The 17,918-nt window shown below is 37.0% G+C and overlaps 1 protein-coding gene across 3 annotated transcripts in view; it reads right to left on the bottom strand.

The window, feature by feature from the left end:
- Positions 1–4,019: 4,019 nt before the first annotated feature.
- The window catches only part of LOC107756706 (Rho guanine nucleotide exchange factor (GEF) 37), a 15,609-nt gene continuing 1,710 nt past the window's right edge, over positions 4,020–17,918 (bottom strand). For all 3 annotated transcript variants that reach the window (XM_016573919.1, XM_016573920.1, XM_016573921.1), the window contains 10 exons: positions 16,675–16,822; positions 16,337–16,536; positions 16,115–16,245; positions 15,849–15,953; positions 15,443–15,556; positions 12,909–13,226; positions 11,375–11,503; positions 7,849–8,044; positions 6,561–6,733; positions 4,020–4,882 (listed from right to left, as the gene is read on the bottom strand). In XM_016573919.1, coding sequence (XP_016429405.1) covers positions 4,673–4,882; positions 6,561–6,733; positions 7,849–8,044; positions 11,375–11,503; positions 12,909–13,226; positions 15,443–15,556; positions 15,849–15,953; positions 16,115–16,245; positions 16,337–16,536; positions 16,675–16,822 — 1,724 coding nt within the window. In that variant the 3' untranslated portion in view covers positions 4,020–4,672. The remainder of the gene's footprint in view (positions 4,883–6,560; positions 6,734–7,848; positions 8,045–11,374; positions 11,504–12,908; positions 13,227–15,442; positions 15,557–15,848; positions 15,954–16,114; positions 16,246–16,336; positions 16,537–16,674; positions 16,823–17,918) is intronic.

The raw sequence follows: 17,918 nt of genomic DNA, 5'->3' as shown, positions 1-17,918 counted from the left end.
TGCATTACAAACTGTGCACCATCTTAAGTCCTCCGTGATGAGGGGCTTCAGCTCCAGCCAAGATGAGCTTTGGTTAAGGTTAAAGTTGGTTGTGCCACAGATCAGCTGACAGCCCTAACACAATCACAACAAAAAGTGCCAAAAAGTTAATAAATACAGTCCCAGCATTAAAGGAACACTCCACTATTTTTGAAAATAGGCTCATTTTCCAACTCCCCTAGAGTTAAACAGTTGAGTTTTACCGTTTTCGAATCCATTCAGCCGATCTCCGGGTCTGGCGGTAGCACTTTTAGCTGTAGCTTAGCATAGATCATTGAATCTGATTAGACCGTTAGCATCTCGCTCAAAAATGACCAAAGAGTTATAATCAAGGAACTTTGCTGGCGCAATGATATTACGCAGTGCCTGAAAATAGTCCCCAGCTAGGTATCTTCCAATAAGCCTATTTTCAGGCGCTGTGTAATATCATTGAGCTGCTGCACCCATGGTACGGCAGCAAAGTTCCTTGATTATTACGCCGGAATGAGAGTATAGTTCCTAGCCATATCGGCCTACAAAATCGCAACTTTTCATTTTCCGTCGGCCTTAGTACACGATGTAACTACAGAAGAGTCAAGTTTTAAATAAGAAAAATATAGAAACTCTTTGGTCATTTTTGAGCGAGATGCTAACGGTCTAATCAGATTCAATGATCTATGCTAAGCTACAGCTAAAAGTGCTACCGCCAGACCCGGAGATCGGCTGAATGGATTCGAAAACGGTAAAACTCAACTGTTTAACTCTACGGGAGTTGGAAAATGAGCCTATTTTCAAAAATAGTGGAGTGTTCCTTTAAGCCGGACAAAGCTATGGTGTCTACTTCTACAGCGCAGCTTTTGACAGGTCAGCTTACACAAGCAGTTCTATGCTGACCGTCCTTGGCAGCAAGAGGATTCCTGATTGTGCCGGGAAAAAAAAGTCTTCCTTGATATTGAATAAGGATCCGTTTCCAATCCCTCAGCCCATTCATACATACATAACATCTTTATCAGTATTTTTGTCTTGCTTTACAGTGAAATATTTTAAAACCATTATCTTAAAAAAAGATGAAACAATTTTGAGAAATTAATACAATATTTACTCAATTTTAATAATATAACCTTTACCAGTGATTATTTCATATAATTATTTTTCATATGCCATTTTTTTTTCTTTTTAACAAATCTCACTATATTTTAAATGTTATGCTTAAAACAAGGAAATACTATTTGTCATTATATATTAAGTAATAATTCATTTTAAGTTAAATTCAATTCAAAGACATTCTCTGAAAATATTTTCATATTTTTATGCAATTCCGCTTAAGTAAATCTCTCTTGTTTTAAAAATAACAATTTTTACTAAAAAACACAAATTCTGAGACATTCATACTAACATAAAATGTATTTACTATTAATAAAATAACATTAACTTAATATTTACTTTAATATATTAATATCTTAATCTAACATTATTTAATTAGGACATTAAGCCTATTTTCAGTTAATATATATCTAACATCTCTTTTCTTACCACACTGGCATTTTGTTCTTGTTTTAACCATAAATACCTCAAAATTATGTTAGTTTTATGCTTAAAACAACCAACCAACCAAATAAATAAATAAAAAAATCCCAGAGGGGTAGGAATAATAAACTCTAAAAACATCTTAATATCAAGTAATTTAATCTTGTTTAAAGCATGTTCAGATATTATTACTGGAAAATAAGAAGAAAAAAAAAAGACATTTTTTTGCAGTGCCCCCAAAATAGCCAATAAATTCAATTGTGGAAATTAGGTTTACTGCAGACTTCTAAAACCCCTACTGCTTTGCTCATCCTCCCTTCTCTCTCTAATACGAACACAAACAGACATCTAATGCAGAGAGCTAGAATAGAGGTGTTAGGTTTGCTTGCTCTCCCATAAGGAAATGCTTCATGGTATGTAATGCTGTGAGGGATTTAATATATCTAATTACCATACCATTTCCCCATGGCTCATCAGCTGAGACGGAGAGTATGGCCAGAGCATGATTTGATGTAATGTGAGAGACGCACCTCCCACAGGAGAGAGAGAGGAAGGGCCGCTGCGGTCCCCAACTGCTCCAACAGGGGGAGCCATAGAGGGATCCTGCTGACAAAGCAGCTATTTTTAGACCATTGAATAGAGAAATTTATTTATAGAGCTTTGAGTTCTGTCACATAGAGGAAGCAGTAGCTGTAGGGGTTCAGTGCATCAAAGCTCTGCTGACAAGCAGCTCTTAACGGAAGCAGGAGCGATTGACGGCCGCAGCATCTCTGCTCTGCCTGCAGCGTGACCAAACACAGTCATCATCAGCCCCGCCGTGACATTTGCACATTCTCAGAGGAATAGCTGAACTCGGGCTAAAAGCAGCCTCAAACTCAATGCACATCTCCAAAATAAAGCTCTGCAGCAGATGGAAATTCTCCGCCTCGTTCACGTCAGTGTTTTAATCTGCTGGGCATAAATAGAGCACTCAGAGGTCAGGCGGAAGCCTTCAGCCAAAGCTGCTTGCTGCTTTTGACGAACAATTTCTGGTCACGCGTCTCAGAATAACAGAAGTGTGAAAATATGAGATGGATTGCAGCAGGTCTGATGGGTTAATTCAGGACTGAATCGGTTTAATGACATTTGGAATAAATAAAATTAATATCTCTTTCAAAGCGACATGTACAGATGATGCAATATTCAGGGGTTGGTACCACCAGGAGGACAGCAGCCGGGAGATGAACTGCCTCTCACTGGATCCCTGTTAAGGCGATTGTGAGGATCAGATGAATAATATATGACTCTGTTTGGAGGATTAGCCCAACGGTGAGTAAGTTAGCAATGACAGTCTTCACGAGGATGCTCTGGTGCCTCTAGTGGACAGCAGATGCAATTGCAGGCAGACAGCTGTCTATGACGGACAATGCAGCAAATCATCTGCACTCTTGAATCTTTCGATATGGGTTGAGTTCTTCATCACAGAGGTTATGAGGTCACAATACAAACACAATGCAGCAGCCAGAGCTGAATCTGCATGCAAGCGTTAGGAGTAGCTTAAAGATTCAACATCGTTACAGTGTCTTCAACATCCACCACACAGCGGCTCCAAAGAGTATTTGGACTCTTAAGACACAATTAAAAATGTATGAACGCCATTGCATAAATAAGTAAATATCAATCCAACCAGCATCTGCAAGCAAATCATAACCATAGGTGTATTTCATCACATTAACTATGAACTACTAACGTTTGTCATGCGTGACTGATATAGATATTCTCAAAGCTGATATTTTGAGAGCCTTTAAATTTATAATTATTTTAGGTAATACTTACAAAATTAGAAAAAAAGTAATCAATATGAAAAAAAAATGAAACAAAAAAAAAACTTAATCGAACAAAGTAAATCTGTAAAATAAGATTTATACTTCATATAGCAACTTCTTGATTCTGCAATCAAATTACATTATTTTTCATTAAAAAAAAAGAAAAAAAAAAAGTAAACACTAATCAACAGTGCACTCAGTAATCTTGTAAGTTTGTGTGCACTTGGAATCCTATTTTAACAAATAAAGACCAGCTAATGCCAATTTCATATAAAGTGCACAATGAATATGACATAGTAGTCAACTGGATATAGCGCAGCATAGCTTGAAATCAAGAATTTAAAGTTTGTCCTCCACATCCAGTTTGGAGAACAGGAGCTTTTATGTGTCTGGTGTGGTGTTTTCATCACTGTCAAAATAAAAGTCTTCCAACACTTATTAAATCAAACATAAAAAATGTCAAATATCGGCTGCTATTGGAATTATGTTGTCCAGACCATTTTTTTGCCTTAATTTGGAGCAGTATATCTATCGTTTAATAATTTTGAATTCATCAAACTTTTGTGAAAAGTTCTGCTTTTAAAAATGTGTTGGGAGCATTTAAAAAAATTAAATAAAAAAATAAAAAATGTCAGTTGGATTGATATTTTGTTATCTATGCATTAATGACATGCATACATTTGAAGCATGTCCAAGTGTCCAAATACTTTTTAGATCCACTGTACAATTTGTAATAACTAAAAACCATCAAGTATTATTAAAATGGTGCACAAGCAAGAATTCTGTAAGAATGTTTTGAAAGATCTTGTCTTCAAGTCTGCATGTTAATCATCTCAAAAGGCTGGAAACCAGTGCAAAAGAGGTCTGACTCATAAAATGAGATCCATTCTCAGCAGTAAAAATCCAAATATTCTCCATTTCTTATAGCAAAGTAGTACCAGGCCCGCCAAAAGAGTCATTCCAGTGGACAGCTGAGGTGTGGATCCAAGTGGTAATTGTAGGAAACAGCACACTCCACCAGCAGCCATGTGCTACAACAGCATGTCTGCTGCCCCTGCAGCACTTCTCTCATTGGATAAAACGATCTCCACCAGTAACAGCCCCAGGCAAAAAGCTGAGATCAAGTATATGGATGACCACTCCACAGCAGGGCCCAAGCACCACTCCAGTACATACACCAGTCAAATGACGCATCAAACAGCAGCCATCCGCCCCCTCATGCATGAAGAGCCCTTCAGGGAAAGTGTTTCTCATGGTCTGTGTGTGTTTGGATACTGGCTAGCAGTCGTATCAGCAGCAGATGATGTGCTCTCGAGGATATTCTAGCGATAAGGGAAGGTAGGTGAGGCGATCACAGAGGGGAGGATGGCGAGGTAGTTAGAGGGGACGTAGCCTCTCTGGCCACGCGCCTCCACCAGACTCCATTCCTTGTTTCCACGCTTATCATGAGGCTCCACCACCTGCACTGGCTCGCCGGCCCTCAGAGAAAGCTCGTGAGTGCTCCTCGCAGTGAAGTCATAGCCCGCATACACCTGCAGATGGAGAACGGAGAGTTTCAGTGTGCTTGGTAATGGGAAAAGTTGCCTTCTGTGAGATTTTGCCCTTATAAAAACTAGATGAAAAGACCGACAGTGCATAAAATTCAAGAACACAGTTTGTTATTGCCAAAACCCACACAAATAGCGAAACTGAAACAACAAATCTGTCTAGAGAACGAATGTGCTTTGTGAGTGCTCGGTTGACTATATCTTTTTAGATTTGAAAGTTAAGTGGTATTCAATGTTGCACAATGTGCTTGAGACATTTTCAAGTGTTAAGAGTGGGCTGTTTATTTTAACTCATAAGGAAATTAAAGTTGTCAGTGGGTTTTGAGACAGAAAAAGAGCTCAAAAAAATCTGAAACGATATATTAGTTGAAGTGCTCCGCCTTGTGGTTAATGTCAGTAATGCCTTATGAATCATGTTCATTAGTGGCATTTCTTTTTAAGAATAGCATCACTATTGATCATATTGGCTCATAGGGTTTTAAACAAACCCCTAACCTGAAATGTTAAAGTCACGGCAAAATTAAAGCTGCAATCAAACAGAAGTAGCAGCAGATATTTTCTTCTGTATTGTGACGTGCATTTGAGTGTAATGGATTATCAAGAAATAAAAAAAGTATGATGGAATTGGTTCTGTGCAACGGTTGAATGGAAGAATCATTCACAATAAGATAAATAATATGCATTCAAAAAATATATAGGGTGAATTTCCATTTCATGCCGTCATTAATTGAATAATAAAAAAACTGAATACTGACTAAAATACATTTTCAAGACTCCAAAACTAAAATAACATTAGGTTAAAAATAATAATAATAATTAATTTTAGTTTTGATGCATAATAAACAAAAATAATTCATAATAAAATAAATAAACATACAAATGTTTAAATTACAAAAACAAAAAAAAAGTGACTAGAAAAAAAATCTTCAAAAGGGACCTGAATCATATTTAGTACGTTTTTTTTTTTTTTTTTTGAGCCAGTATGCAACCACTTAGCAATATGCTGAAAGCAACACCTTGCTATCTCTGACAGCATGCTAGCATCATTGTGGAGTTTTGCATGGGTAAACACCAGTCACATTTTCTTCAGAAAATATTGTTTTTGAAAAAGAAAAAAAAAAAGCTTTGTAAATGCAAAGTTATATAATTTCCACTTGAGGCAACAAATCCTGGATATATAATTCTTGTGGGAGTCGTAATAGCCGGACTGTTTACCATTTGCTGTCAAAACGATAAACAACCCGTGAAGATTGTCTAGAAAAATGTGTCATATTTTAACAGTCACAACAGCCGTGTATCTCCCACTGTCACAGGAAAAAGCTCCGACATTACCTGCTTTCTTAAACATGAAGCCACAACGATAGGGAACCATTTGACAGGCAGATGAATCGGTGTGTATGTGGGTGCCGTGTGTTTGTGTAGGTGGCCGTGATAGAGTATGTCACTTCTGCTGACAAGGAGCGTTCAGTTCATTTCTGTTCTTCCAATACTGAATTTACAAATGCTGAAGTGTGTGTGATTGATGATCATGAGATACTGCAGACCTGCCATCAATCTCCAAAGGTCTCGTTCTGTTTGACACGCGAATCAGACCGAGTAACTCTTCGACCTCATGACCCGTCAGTAAAACACCTGTGTCTCTGTGCCTATGTGTGTCAGTCACCTGAAAACAGGGCTTGGTCATGGTGGTTGGGAGCGGCTGGGCTCCGGGTGTGTAGGAGTGCCTTCGGGGTCCTGGAACGGTGGGTGTGACCTTCAGATGAGGAGACTGCGGCGGGTCAACGGTTATCTGGTGGTAGCGTGTCAGTTTTAAGGCAGGCACATAACCCCTTGGGCCTGAAGAAAACAAAAAATAGAAATCTTATGAAGATATTCAAACCTGCACATTTCAGTGTTTCTATTCTGCACACTGATAAGACCAGATTTGATGTGCTTTAACTGTATTTGACCAGCAGATGTCCCTCACAGCATTATCAAAGGCTTGCAACAGCAATTAATGTACTAATGCAAGAATTGTGGTCAATTAACACAAATAGTAGAATTTTGCATATATGTATATATATATATAACCTAATATATAAACATAAAAAAGAAACTATACAAGTTTGTCAAGTTAAGCTTTGAATGTTTGCTTGATTAATCCTTGCTTGAAAATGTAAATTACCAATAACAAAAGTATGTCCACTGACTGATATAATTTTTTTATATCTTAGCATAGGCCAAAATACCTTCATTCAGCTGCAATAAAAAAAACAAAAAACAATTAAATAAAATATTGAATTAAATATAAATGGAAAGGAAAGAAGTGTTTCTGAAACTGGCTGTTGGAAGAGCTGTAATAACCAAGTTACCAACAGAAGTTATGTGAAAAGCAATTGTAGACGATATGTGATTGTTTAAAATAAACTTTCACTACATGTAGTCTAGCGCCACTTTATTCCAACAGCTGCACTATTATTATTACAGCACAACTCCATTATTGTCATTAGACCTCATTTTCCCATTTCACAGATATCACATGCTATCAAAACATCACTGCAATAAAGTAAGTGTAATTTGTATTATCAGATGGTTTATATTTGCTTTAAAGCAAATGAAATCAGTTTGGTCGGATGGATTTTTTGATGTATTAGAGCAAGTATTATCTGTATTTTCAGATAAGTTTTATTGAGCATTAAAGTGAGAGTAAACTATTATCAGATAGTTTGTAATTTGCTATACAGAGTGTGAATGACCCCTTTAAGTTCATAAGGGCTTATATAATAAAAAAAGATCTTTTGTTTGAATTTCATTTAAATATGTTACAGTATATTCTTGGTGCAAACAGGAATTTAGGTCCATTTGTATGCATTATATAAGATTATTTTATGGAGCAATCTTGTTCACACAGTAACACCAGCTCAGTTGTTTTTAACTGGAATATGACTTATTTCTCCACATGCCAGTTTTACCTCCTGCATCAACCAGCCAGCGGCGACGGTCTCCTCGCGTGTCCATCTCACTGACGACAGCTACCAGCTCTCCCTTGTTGAGGGTCAGGTCAAGGTCACGGGTGCCCACCACAGGGCCTGTCAGCTGGTAGATCTTTTCCGAGCCGTGTTTGGCGGTCAGAGCCTTGAGACGCTGCTCACACACGGCATTGAGTGCCTGAGATGACGCAGACAAGAATCAGAAAACCCTAATTCCCTACTTACTCATACTTATTGTGAAATTACATAGAGCAGAATAAATGACATTTAAAATGCAAGTGTACATGAAATGAGTAGCAGTGCAGTTGTGGTTAATCGGATGGTAGTTGATCCGTACGGACCAAGCCCCACGGTTCGAAAAAAAACAAAAAACAATTAAATAAAATATTGAATTAAATATAAATGGAAAGGAAAGAAGTGTTTCTGAAACTGGCTGTTGGAAGAGCTGTAATAACCAAGTTACCAACAGAAGTTATGTGAAAAGCAATTGTAGACGATATGTGATTGTTTAAAATAAACTTTCACTACATGTAGTCTAGCGCCACTTTATTCCAACAGCTGCACTATTATTATTACAGCACAACTCCATTATTGTCATTAGACCTCATTTTCCCATTTCACAGATATCACATGCTATCAAAACATCACTGCAATAAAGTAAGTGTAATTTGTATTATCAGATGGTTTATATTTGCTTTAAAGCAAATGAAATCAGTTTGGTCGGATGGATTTTTTGATGTATTAGAGCAAGTATTATCTGTATTTTCAGATAAGTTTTATTGAGCATTAAAGTGAGAGTAAACTATTATCAGATAGTTTGTAATTTGCTATACAGAGTGTGAATGACCCCTTTAAGTTCATAAGGGCTTATATAATAAAAAAAGATCTTTTGTTTGAATTTCATTTAAATATGTTACAGTATATTCTTGGTGCAAACAGGAATTTAGGTCCATTTGTATGCATTATATAAGATTATTTTATGGAGCAATCTTGTTCACACAGTAACACCAGCTCAGTTGTTTTTAACTGGAATATGACTTATTTCTCCACATGCCAGTTTTACCTCCTGCATCAACCAGCCAGCGGCGACGGTCTCCTCGTGTGTCCATCTCACTGACGACAGCTACCAGCTCTCCCTTGTTGAGGGTCAGGTCAAGGTCACGGGTGCCCACCACAGGGCCTGTCAGCTGGTAGATCTTTTCCGAGCCGTGCAAGCCCCACGGTTCGGCACGCATGTGATCCGCGGATTAATTGCTAAATTTAACCATAATAGAGTATAAGTTTATAATTTGTTCGTATTTACACAAGCAAGCGAATTTTAAACAATTCCAGAGAGAAAATGCGAAAGGGAACTCGATTCGTTGCTCGCGCGCTGTTCTCTACGCGCACAGCCGCACACACACACGAAGCGCGCCACGCACACGCGTTTCAGACAGTGTTGCCAACTGCTTTCAATTGAAAGTAGCTAAAACTGGTAGCTAAATATCACTAGATGACATCACAATGGCAAATTCACTGATCTATATAAAGATGAACGTAGATCAGTGGGATGTGATGTGTATCATTATATCGGATCCGTGCATCCGGTCTTAGACAGACAGCGGCCTATAAATACTGCTGCTGTCATTAATGATCATTAAACAACAAAACAGCTGTGATAAAAATCTATATTTAATTCATACAGTGAACACTATGCAGTGTTATTTTCCCTAATTATTACATTTCTGTACTTATTTTATTTGTAACACATTCTGTTGTACCTATGCTGGTAATTTGTGTATTTGTTCTTATTTTTTATCTGGCGGTTCTCTTGTCTCTTTAATCATGTTTAAACTTTCTTAGTTAATCTAGTAGTATTCGCTGTGGTATCAAAGAAGTACTTCGCTTTAAGTAATAAATGGAAAGCAAGTTAAATTGAAATATTTTTCTTTTCTTGCTGATCCGAAAAATGATCCGATCTGTGGGCCAAAAACCGTAATGTGATCCGTTGAACCACTAAAGTGCAGTAATTATAGTGCTGGATCACTCTGAACTGAGAAGGGAAGTGAACACGAGAGCATGATACTCTAAGGATTTGCATCTGTGATCTACATTCTGATCCCTGTCAGCAAACACGCAGTACTTGTGAAGATTACACAGCATCTCTCTGTTTGATCCTCCTGCCTTTTCCTTAAACTCATCAGGACTGATGTCTTTATGATGGCAGACATGATATTGATGAGAATCAGTCACTGAGACTCTGGGAAATGACATCTGTTTGTTATTAGCTGTAGTGATGTCCATGACATGATATAACATGACATTACAGACAGAGAAGTCATACCAGCACACAATATTAATATTGCTCTGAAATATGAAACATGACAACGGTGCCGTCTCGGTTTATGCTGTCAAAAGAAGAAGAGATTAAAATTTCTACATGAATCATAATTGACCCTATTTTATCTACTAAATGCTCCTGGTTTTAATATGCATTATTCATCAGTGCAAATTGCTCTAAGGTTGCTTTAATAAACAATCGGTTCTCATATTCTTCTCTCAAACAGCTTTTATTTTCTGATATTTAATCTTGACCCATTTCATTTGTCCAATGATATTACTTTTTTTTTTTTTTTTCAAATCTTAGAATAGGCAAATATTTTCACTTTCTTCAGTTGCCTGCATTAAATAAATAAATAAATAACAAACCAATCAATTCCTGATGGATAAACTCAAGCCCCATCCCAAACACATACAGTACACTACCATTCAAAAGTGTGGGGTTTTAAGCATCAAATCAGCATATTAGAATGATTTCTGAAGGATCCCATCCCAAACACATACAGTACACTACCATTCAAAAGTGTGGGGTTTTAAGCATCAAATCAGCATATTAGAATGATTTCTGCAGATCATGTGACACTGAAAACTGGAGTAATGATGCTGAAAATTCAGCTTTGATCACAGGAATAAATTACATTGTAAGCTGTATTAAAATAAACAGTTATTTCAAGTTGTAATATTTCATAATATTACTGTTTTTACTGTGTTTTTGATAAATAAATGCAGCCTTAGTGAACATAATTCTTTCAAATCAATACAAAATCTTACAGACCTCTAACATTTGAACAGTAGTATATTTCTCATAATTTCATTTATAATATATGAGAGTTTAATTATTTTGATATTAATCTAAAATGTGGGTGATATTAATAATAAAGAATCAGTAGATTCAGTCTTTCTGACCGGTAGTATATATTCAAAGTAATTTGCATTTGAATTTGACTAAATGTTTAGGCTGTTTAGGGCCACCCATAATACAGTGACCCCAGGACATAACATATTTTATTAAGGTATGTTTATAATTAATGATAGACTGATGCAGAACACATGAGGGCTAAACTATATCAAGATGAATGAATGGCTGTGGTTTTATTCCAGCACTGTACACAGGCACCAAGGGGAACCAAACTGTCCCGTAGGAAGACGTCTCCACCCGACAACAGTGTGTCTCTGTATTGAAACTGACCTGCACAATGGGAGCATTGAGCTCATCCTGAACACTCTGACACAGGCTCTCCATCCTCCTCGAACCCTCCAGCACTGAAGTCTCTGCCCACTTCCAGAACTCGCCATCCTCCAAATGACTGTGTGGGAGCTGCCCGGAGACAGAGAGCAATTCATAAACACTGCCAGCCTGCAAACAGCTAAATTTAATAACACTTTTCCAAGCACATGCTTGCGGTGCCGTTCAATGGTGGATTACTGCACAGAATGTCCAACATTTTCTGAAACTGATGGGTATTCAAGTGTAACTAAAATCACGAGGATGAGACCTACATGACTGTGAAGGAAAATCTCAAGAATCATATGAAGAACAAGTAAAAAAAATAAATAATAAGAAGAAGAAGAATAAAAAAATATTTTGCATGAAAAAGAAAATAATAAAAATTGTTTTGTACCATTAAGATTTTTTGTAAATATTTATTAAATTGCAAATTTATCTGGCAGTATTTGTAATGTATTTAATTAATTTGTATTTAATATACACACACACACACACACACACATACATTTGACTAAAATGTTCATATTTGTTTTATGCTATAAAGGTCTGATAACATTTTTTAAAATTTCAAATAAATAGTCATTTTTAGAGATTTCTATTTTTTAAATGTATTTATTTATTTTGCAGAAAATGACAATTGGTCAAAATAACAAATCTTTTAATTTGTTGTGATTGAAAATCAAGGTTATTCCACCAAATATTGATTTCTTAACTGAAGTTAAAACCATTGGTATTGTGTTGTCTAAAAATGAATATAAAAATGTCTGAAAACATGGCATATCTTTTTTGTTATTTTGACCAATTGTCATTTCATGCCCTAAATGACAACATTTTTATTTAAAATTTGGAAGAAATGTCATCAGTAGTTTACAGAATAAAACAAAAATTACATTTTACTCAAACACAGTCATTTTCAAGTCTTTAGAATGTGCTTGAGTCGACTTTACAGAGTGGTTCGACTTTCCCATTGTCAATACAAGATCTCAGCCAAAAACTAATGCAACTCTTGATGAAAATTAATGTTGTGATGTTGCAAACAATGCAAAAAAGAATGCACAACGTCATCAAAGTTAAAGGCACTCCAACTAAATATTAGAGTGTATGACAGTGTAAAGTCAACTCCAGCACATCTCAAAGACTTTCAATGCGGTTTAGGTCAGGACTCTGTGGTGGCCAGGCCAATCTCTCACAATTTGGGTCCATTGAATCTTGATATTGTCATCCTGAAGTATGTCTTCTGACAATGTTGTTTGAATACAACATGCCAGAAACATATTAATCACTGCAATAATGATTAAATTCTAAAATCTCAAGTATTTGCTTATTTGAATCCAGATGGCGACTTTTTTTTGACCAGGCAGTGGACATTTTGATTCTCTCTAGAATTAGGTACTGTAGAAATTGAATATTCACCGGTTTATCTCTAAAGCTCACTGGATTTTGTCCTCAACATTCAGTAAAACCTCAGTATTTTAGCTTCTTCTGTAAAAAGTACCTGATGGGTGAAGCTGGTGGCCAGCTGCTCCATATCAGCCGCCAGGTCTCTCTGCAGGCAGCTGAAGGCTTCTAGCGTGGCCCACAGGAGCTGCAGGGCTTTGCTGTTGAACTGCGGCAGCTCGGTCAGCAGGAGAGTGTTGATGGTCTTGTAGGTGTTCGCTATGGCTTGCTCCTCAAAGTTCAGGTTACTCTTCTCCTCGATTAGCTCATAGTCCAGAAGCTTGTCCTGACGTTTGCGGATGAGGTTACGTGGTCCTGCCATCAGTTCCCGCAGTGAGCTCAAGGGCTTAAAGACTAAAGTCTTCAAACGCTCATCCTGTGAGCGAGATGTACAAAGCAGGTTCAGAAGGCAAGATACCAGAGATGTTTAATCAATTACTATTATAAAAAAAACAAGTTACATATAGCGCTATAATGCATAAACTACTGTTGTCTCCTCAAATATGATGCATACCATTAAAATGGGTGTTGTAAACCATTTCAACCTTAATGTCAATGGCTGGTAAACAGTTAAAAGATCTTGGCAAATTTTGTACCCTTACATGATACATGGTGTTTTTGCAGCAGTATTGGTTCCAGCAGAATTAGACACTGATGTATGGAGAAATACTAACGTGGCGGACCACAGGGAATAAATACTGTCTCATGACAAAAGCTGTGACAAATGTCGGTGTTCCTGACTTTAGTCAGACATGCCATATTTAATTTGACATGTACAAAAACGAGGCAGTGAGGGATAGAGGTACAGTGTGTTACACAGCGCTGCAGGAATGAGTACTAAAGCCTGGAAAGGAGTTAGCAGTTTTGCACTTCCAGTTCCATCACCCTGAAGTCAATGGGATTTTTGATTAAATTAGTTTAAGTTTGATTTTCATTAAAGTTTTTGGTTAAATGTCTGAAATAAGGTCTGTAACACAAACTCAAAATAATTTCACACAGAAATAATTTTACAACATAAAATAAATCTGTATCACCCAACTCATGACTTGAGTTGGTCTTGAAAAGGTGGCAGCTAACAAGTGGCTTAATGTGACAAAAAGAGGTTGTTGGCGACATTAAACGTCATCACAGCAAACAGGTAAACTCATCTACTCACTAGTCTGCTTTTTCATCTTCATGGTGTTTAAAATTACAAAATCACACTCAAACTATTCTAACTAAAACTCTCCAGCTTGTTATTAAAGCTTGAAAGAATTGTTACTTAGTGATAGTGATGTCAGCAAAATATATAACACTGTTCTAGTGGTTTTTGGATATTTTAATAAAAAAATCTTACATATTGTGCCTTTAAAGTCATGAGATGGTAGTTTAGTTGGTTTATAGCATAACTTCAGCTTTTTACTTCTAGCAATTGTAGTTAGATTTCAAAATTGTACTTAGACTTCAAAAAAAGTGGTGTTTATTTGTAAAGATTATTTTGATAAACAAAATATGTACGCATCATAATTGTTTGTTGGTCACAGAGCTTATTTTCTGCAATAAGCCAAAAACCAATGGGGAAATCCTATTGCCTTTTTGTCTAGGGAACCAGGGTCATCCTAATTTCCAGGCTGGCCAACAAAATAATTTTTTTTTACAAAATTACATTACAAAAAAAAAGAAGAATGAATTCACCCTTCGCCAGCAGTTTGATTGACAGGCGATCTGACCAATCATAACAGTGAATCTGCCATTATGTCCGACAAACAAACCAGACAGGAGAGTAGATTAAAGTCGGTGGACTTGAACTTGAAAATGGCGTGTATTGACGTCTTTCCGTGGTTGAAACAAGATACCTTCTGATGTTCATTCATGTTTATTTCGTGCTATAACTAGTAAAGAGGAAGAGGTTTGTGTGCCGCCGCTACAGCGATCTGTCACCACACATTAAAGAGCCACAAAATGGTATTTATTGTTTGAATTTCTTAAAAAAAAAAAAAAGACAAAACTTGAAAGCTGAGACTTTATTTCAAACCAAAAGTAACCTGCTCTGTCTTGTCTGTCAGCGCGTTGTCAGTGTCCTCTTTGCTTCGCGATGTATTTTTCACTGCGTGAGAACATGATGTGTGGCGTGAGAGCGCGATGGCTTGTCGGACGAAACAACAGTCGATTGTAAATCTATCACTCACAGGCTTGTTTCATTCACACCAAATTAAATAACTAAAGTCTTATACTCATTTTTACTGCAAAGCTGTGAAAGCCCGGAGCTGAAGATTTTAAGTTTCTCCCAAAAACTTAAAGTTGCAGTAAGCGATTTCTGATAAACGCTGCTGATATTATCACCAAAACAAACACACCCCTACCTTGATAGCTCCGCCCCCAAATTCACAAACATGCTATGCAAAACAGGCACCTCCCCCATCAATAGTGGACACACCCCTTACTGGTGATTTACTACAAGTGTGTTTTGGTGCTCGGTCCGATCTACTTTTAACAGCCTTTCTCAGAAAACCCCTTACTGCACCTTTAATCGGCCAAAGGAACAGCATCTTTATCACTAACTATAGTTATTATGTCTAAAGGATGGAAACTGCAATCTGCTTAAGGTCTTACATATGAGGGGTAGATCCACTGTCTGAGTGCCACTGTGATTTCTTTAGAGAACAAGGCGGTTTTCTCTCCTTCCAGATCAAGATCTGCTTCCTCTGGTCTGCAGCTGAGGAACCTCTGTACACAGAGACAGAGCTCAGATGGTTAAATAAATCTTTACAAACACTTCAAGTGTGCAACCATCATCTGAACCTCACAATCTTCAGTAACCCCATCCATCTGCCCTGGGATCAACCCTCCTACAGATTTTCCTTTCATTAAGCAGGTGGAATAACAATGGAAAATGTTTAAGAGGTTGATCCACAGGCGTACTGGCTTCACACTGAGGGAACACCAAAACAAATGAGAGGATCAGCTCTTTTTAAGTTTTTAACTATACTCATTAAGAGTAAGAACGCTAAATCCAAACCTGCAGATGGTGGAGATAGGCCTCCAGGTTATCATGAAGCTCTGAGACGCCCCTCTCCAGGACGAAGAAGAAGCCAGCAAGGGCATCGAATTCTTCATCCTTTAACTATGATGGGATAGAATTACAAAGTATAAATTGAGAAATTATTGTAAAAATATTTCATGTAACAATAGTGTCTGAGGCTTTGTGGAAACAATGTGGTTCTTTCAACATGCCAAACATTTCTGTTCCTTTATTTACACTAAGCATTGTTTTTAGGCAGTTACCTTTTGCACCATTCCTGTCTCATGCTTTATGTACTGGCTGAACCGGGCCGTCTTCTTGGCAATGCTGTGGCCACTCAGCCGATTGATCTTGTCCTTGATGGTCAGGTTCTCTGTCTTCTTGTATTTGTCAGCTGTGACAGTAAGAGAACGAGAATAATGATGCAAATCGACTCACCTCAACTTTATTCATGTCTCTGTGCTGATGGATTGGCATGTTCTCACCGACTTCACGGAAGCGTTTGTATTCATTGATCCTGCAGTTGATCTGGACCGCAGTGTGAGCGGTGTGCTCCAGTTTTGGGTAGGCAGGGTGCCCGGGGTCTGTGTGTTTCTGGATGGTCTGGAGCAGCAGTGGGTAACGGGCGATCCTCTGAACTGGCATCACCAGGAAGAAGCTCAGAGTGGATGCATTCACATCAGGACTGAAGACAGACAAGATTAGGGATCAAAAACGACAGGATTGTTGGGTAACACACTCGTTTATTTGTCTAGGACTCATTTTGCTCTCAACAGTGTTCAATTTATACACAACCTCGGTAGGGTGTTGTTCATGAACTTACGCAGATGACTTGACGCTTCGGATCATTTCCACCCACAAGGCCTCTTTCTGTTTGTAGCTGTTCTCTAGAGCAGTGATGTTGTTGTAGTTGGCAAGATACTCTTTATAAGCCATCTCTATATCTTGAGACAGACTCAGAAAATAGTCACCTGAGAAAGAATAAGATCATTTATAATATACAACAAGATTTACATCTTTTCTAAACAACATACGCTGCTGTTCAAAAGTTTGAGGTCAGTGTTTAAAAAAATATTTATTATTCAGCAAGGACACATTAAATTGATCAAAAGCAACAATAAAGACATTTATAATGTTATAAACAATTTATTTCAAATAAATGTTGTTCTTTTGAACTTTTAAAGTTGCCATTCTTTTAAAAAAAATCTTGGGAAAAACAAATCACAATTTCCACAAATTATTGAGCAGCACAACTGCTTTCAACATTGAAAATAATCATACATTTTTATTGAGCAGCAAATCAGCATATTAGAATGATTTCTGAAAGATCATGTGACACTGAAGACTGGAGTAATGATGCTGAAAATTCAGCTTTGATCACAGGAATAAATTACATTTTTAAATATATTCAAATAGAAACCATCTATTTAAATATTTTAATAATATTTCTAAATATTACTGTTTTTACTGTATTTTGTTCAAATAAATGCAGCCTTAGTGAGCATAAGAGACTTCTTTCAAAAACATTTTTTTTTTTTTAATCTTACAAACCCCAAACTTCTGAACAGTAGTGTAAGCGTATGGTTATTTAGACTGTCAAGTTCCAAAAAGGACATAAATTGAAACATTCTATACATCATCATTACCATCTTGAAATTCAAGTTCTGGATTCTTCACTCATGAGCTCAGGGGTCAAAATATTTTGACCTGTGGGTGGGCATGACACATAGACAATGTGACAAGTAAACTGAAAGTGAACCAGAAATTCCAGCCTGTCTGGCTGTACTCACAGAGAGTTTCCAGGTATTTCGGGTCACTGTGACGTATCTGTGTCTGGTTGAACACATGGCAGGTTTGCTGAAAATTAATTGCATTTTTCAGTTTAGAGGCCATGTGTTAAATACAGCTTTAACAGAACTAACTGTTATATTATCTGATTAGATTGTTAATGTTTATATTAATATAAGAATTATTTCAGTCTATAACTGGACATACTGTTTTTCCACGCTATTCTAAAAACTTCCAAGTTAGTTTTTCTCCATTTGCGCTCAAGACTACGAGTTTCTT

Source organism: Sinocyclocheilus rhinocerous, unplaced genomic scaffold (assembly GCF_001515625.1).
Source record: "Sinocyclocheilus rhinocerous isolate Xijiao unplaced genomic scaffold, SAMN03320098_v1.1 scaffold892, whole genome shotgun sequence".
In the NCBI taxonomy this organism is placed as follows: domain Eukaryota; kingdom Metazoa; phylum Chordata; class Actinopteri; order Cypriniformes; family Cyprinidae; genus Sinocyclocheilus; species Sinocyclocheilus rhinocerous.
Note: the sequence above shows the minus strand (reverse complement) of the source record. Positions and strands in the feature narration are given on the sequence as shown.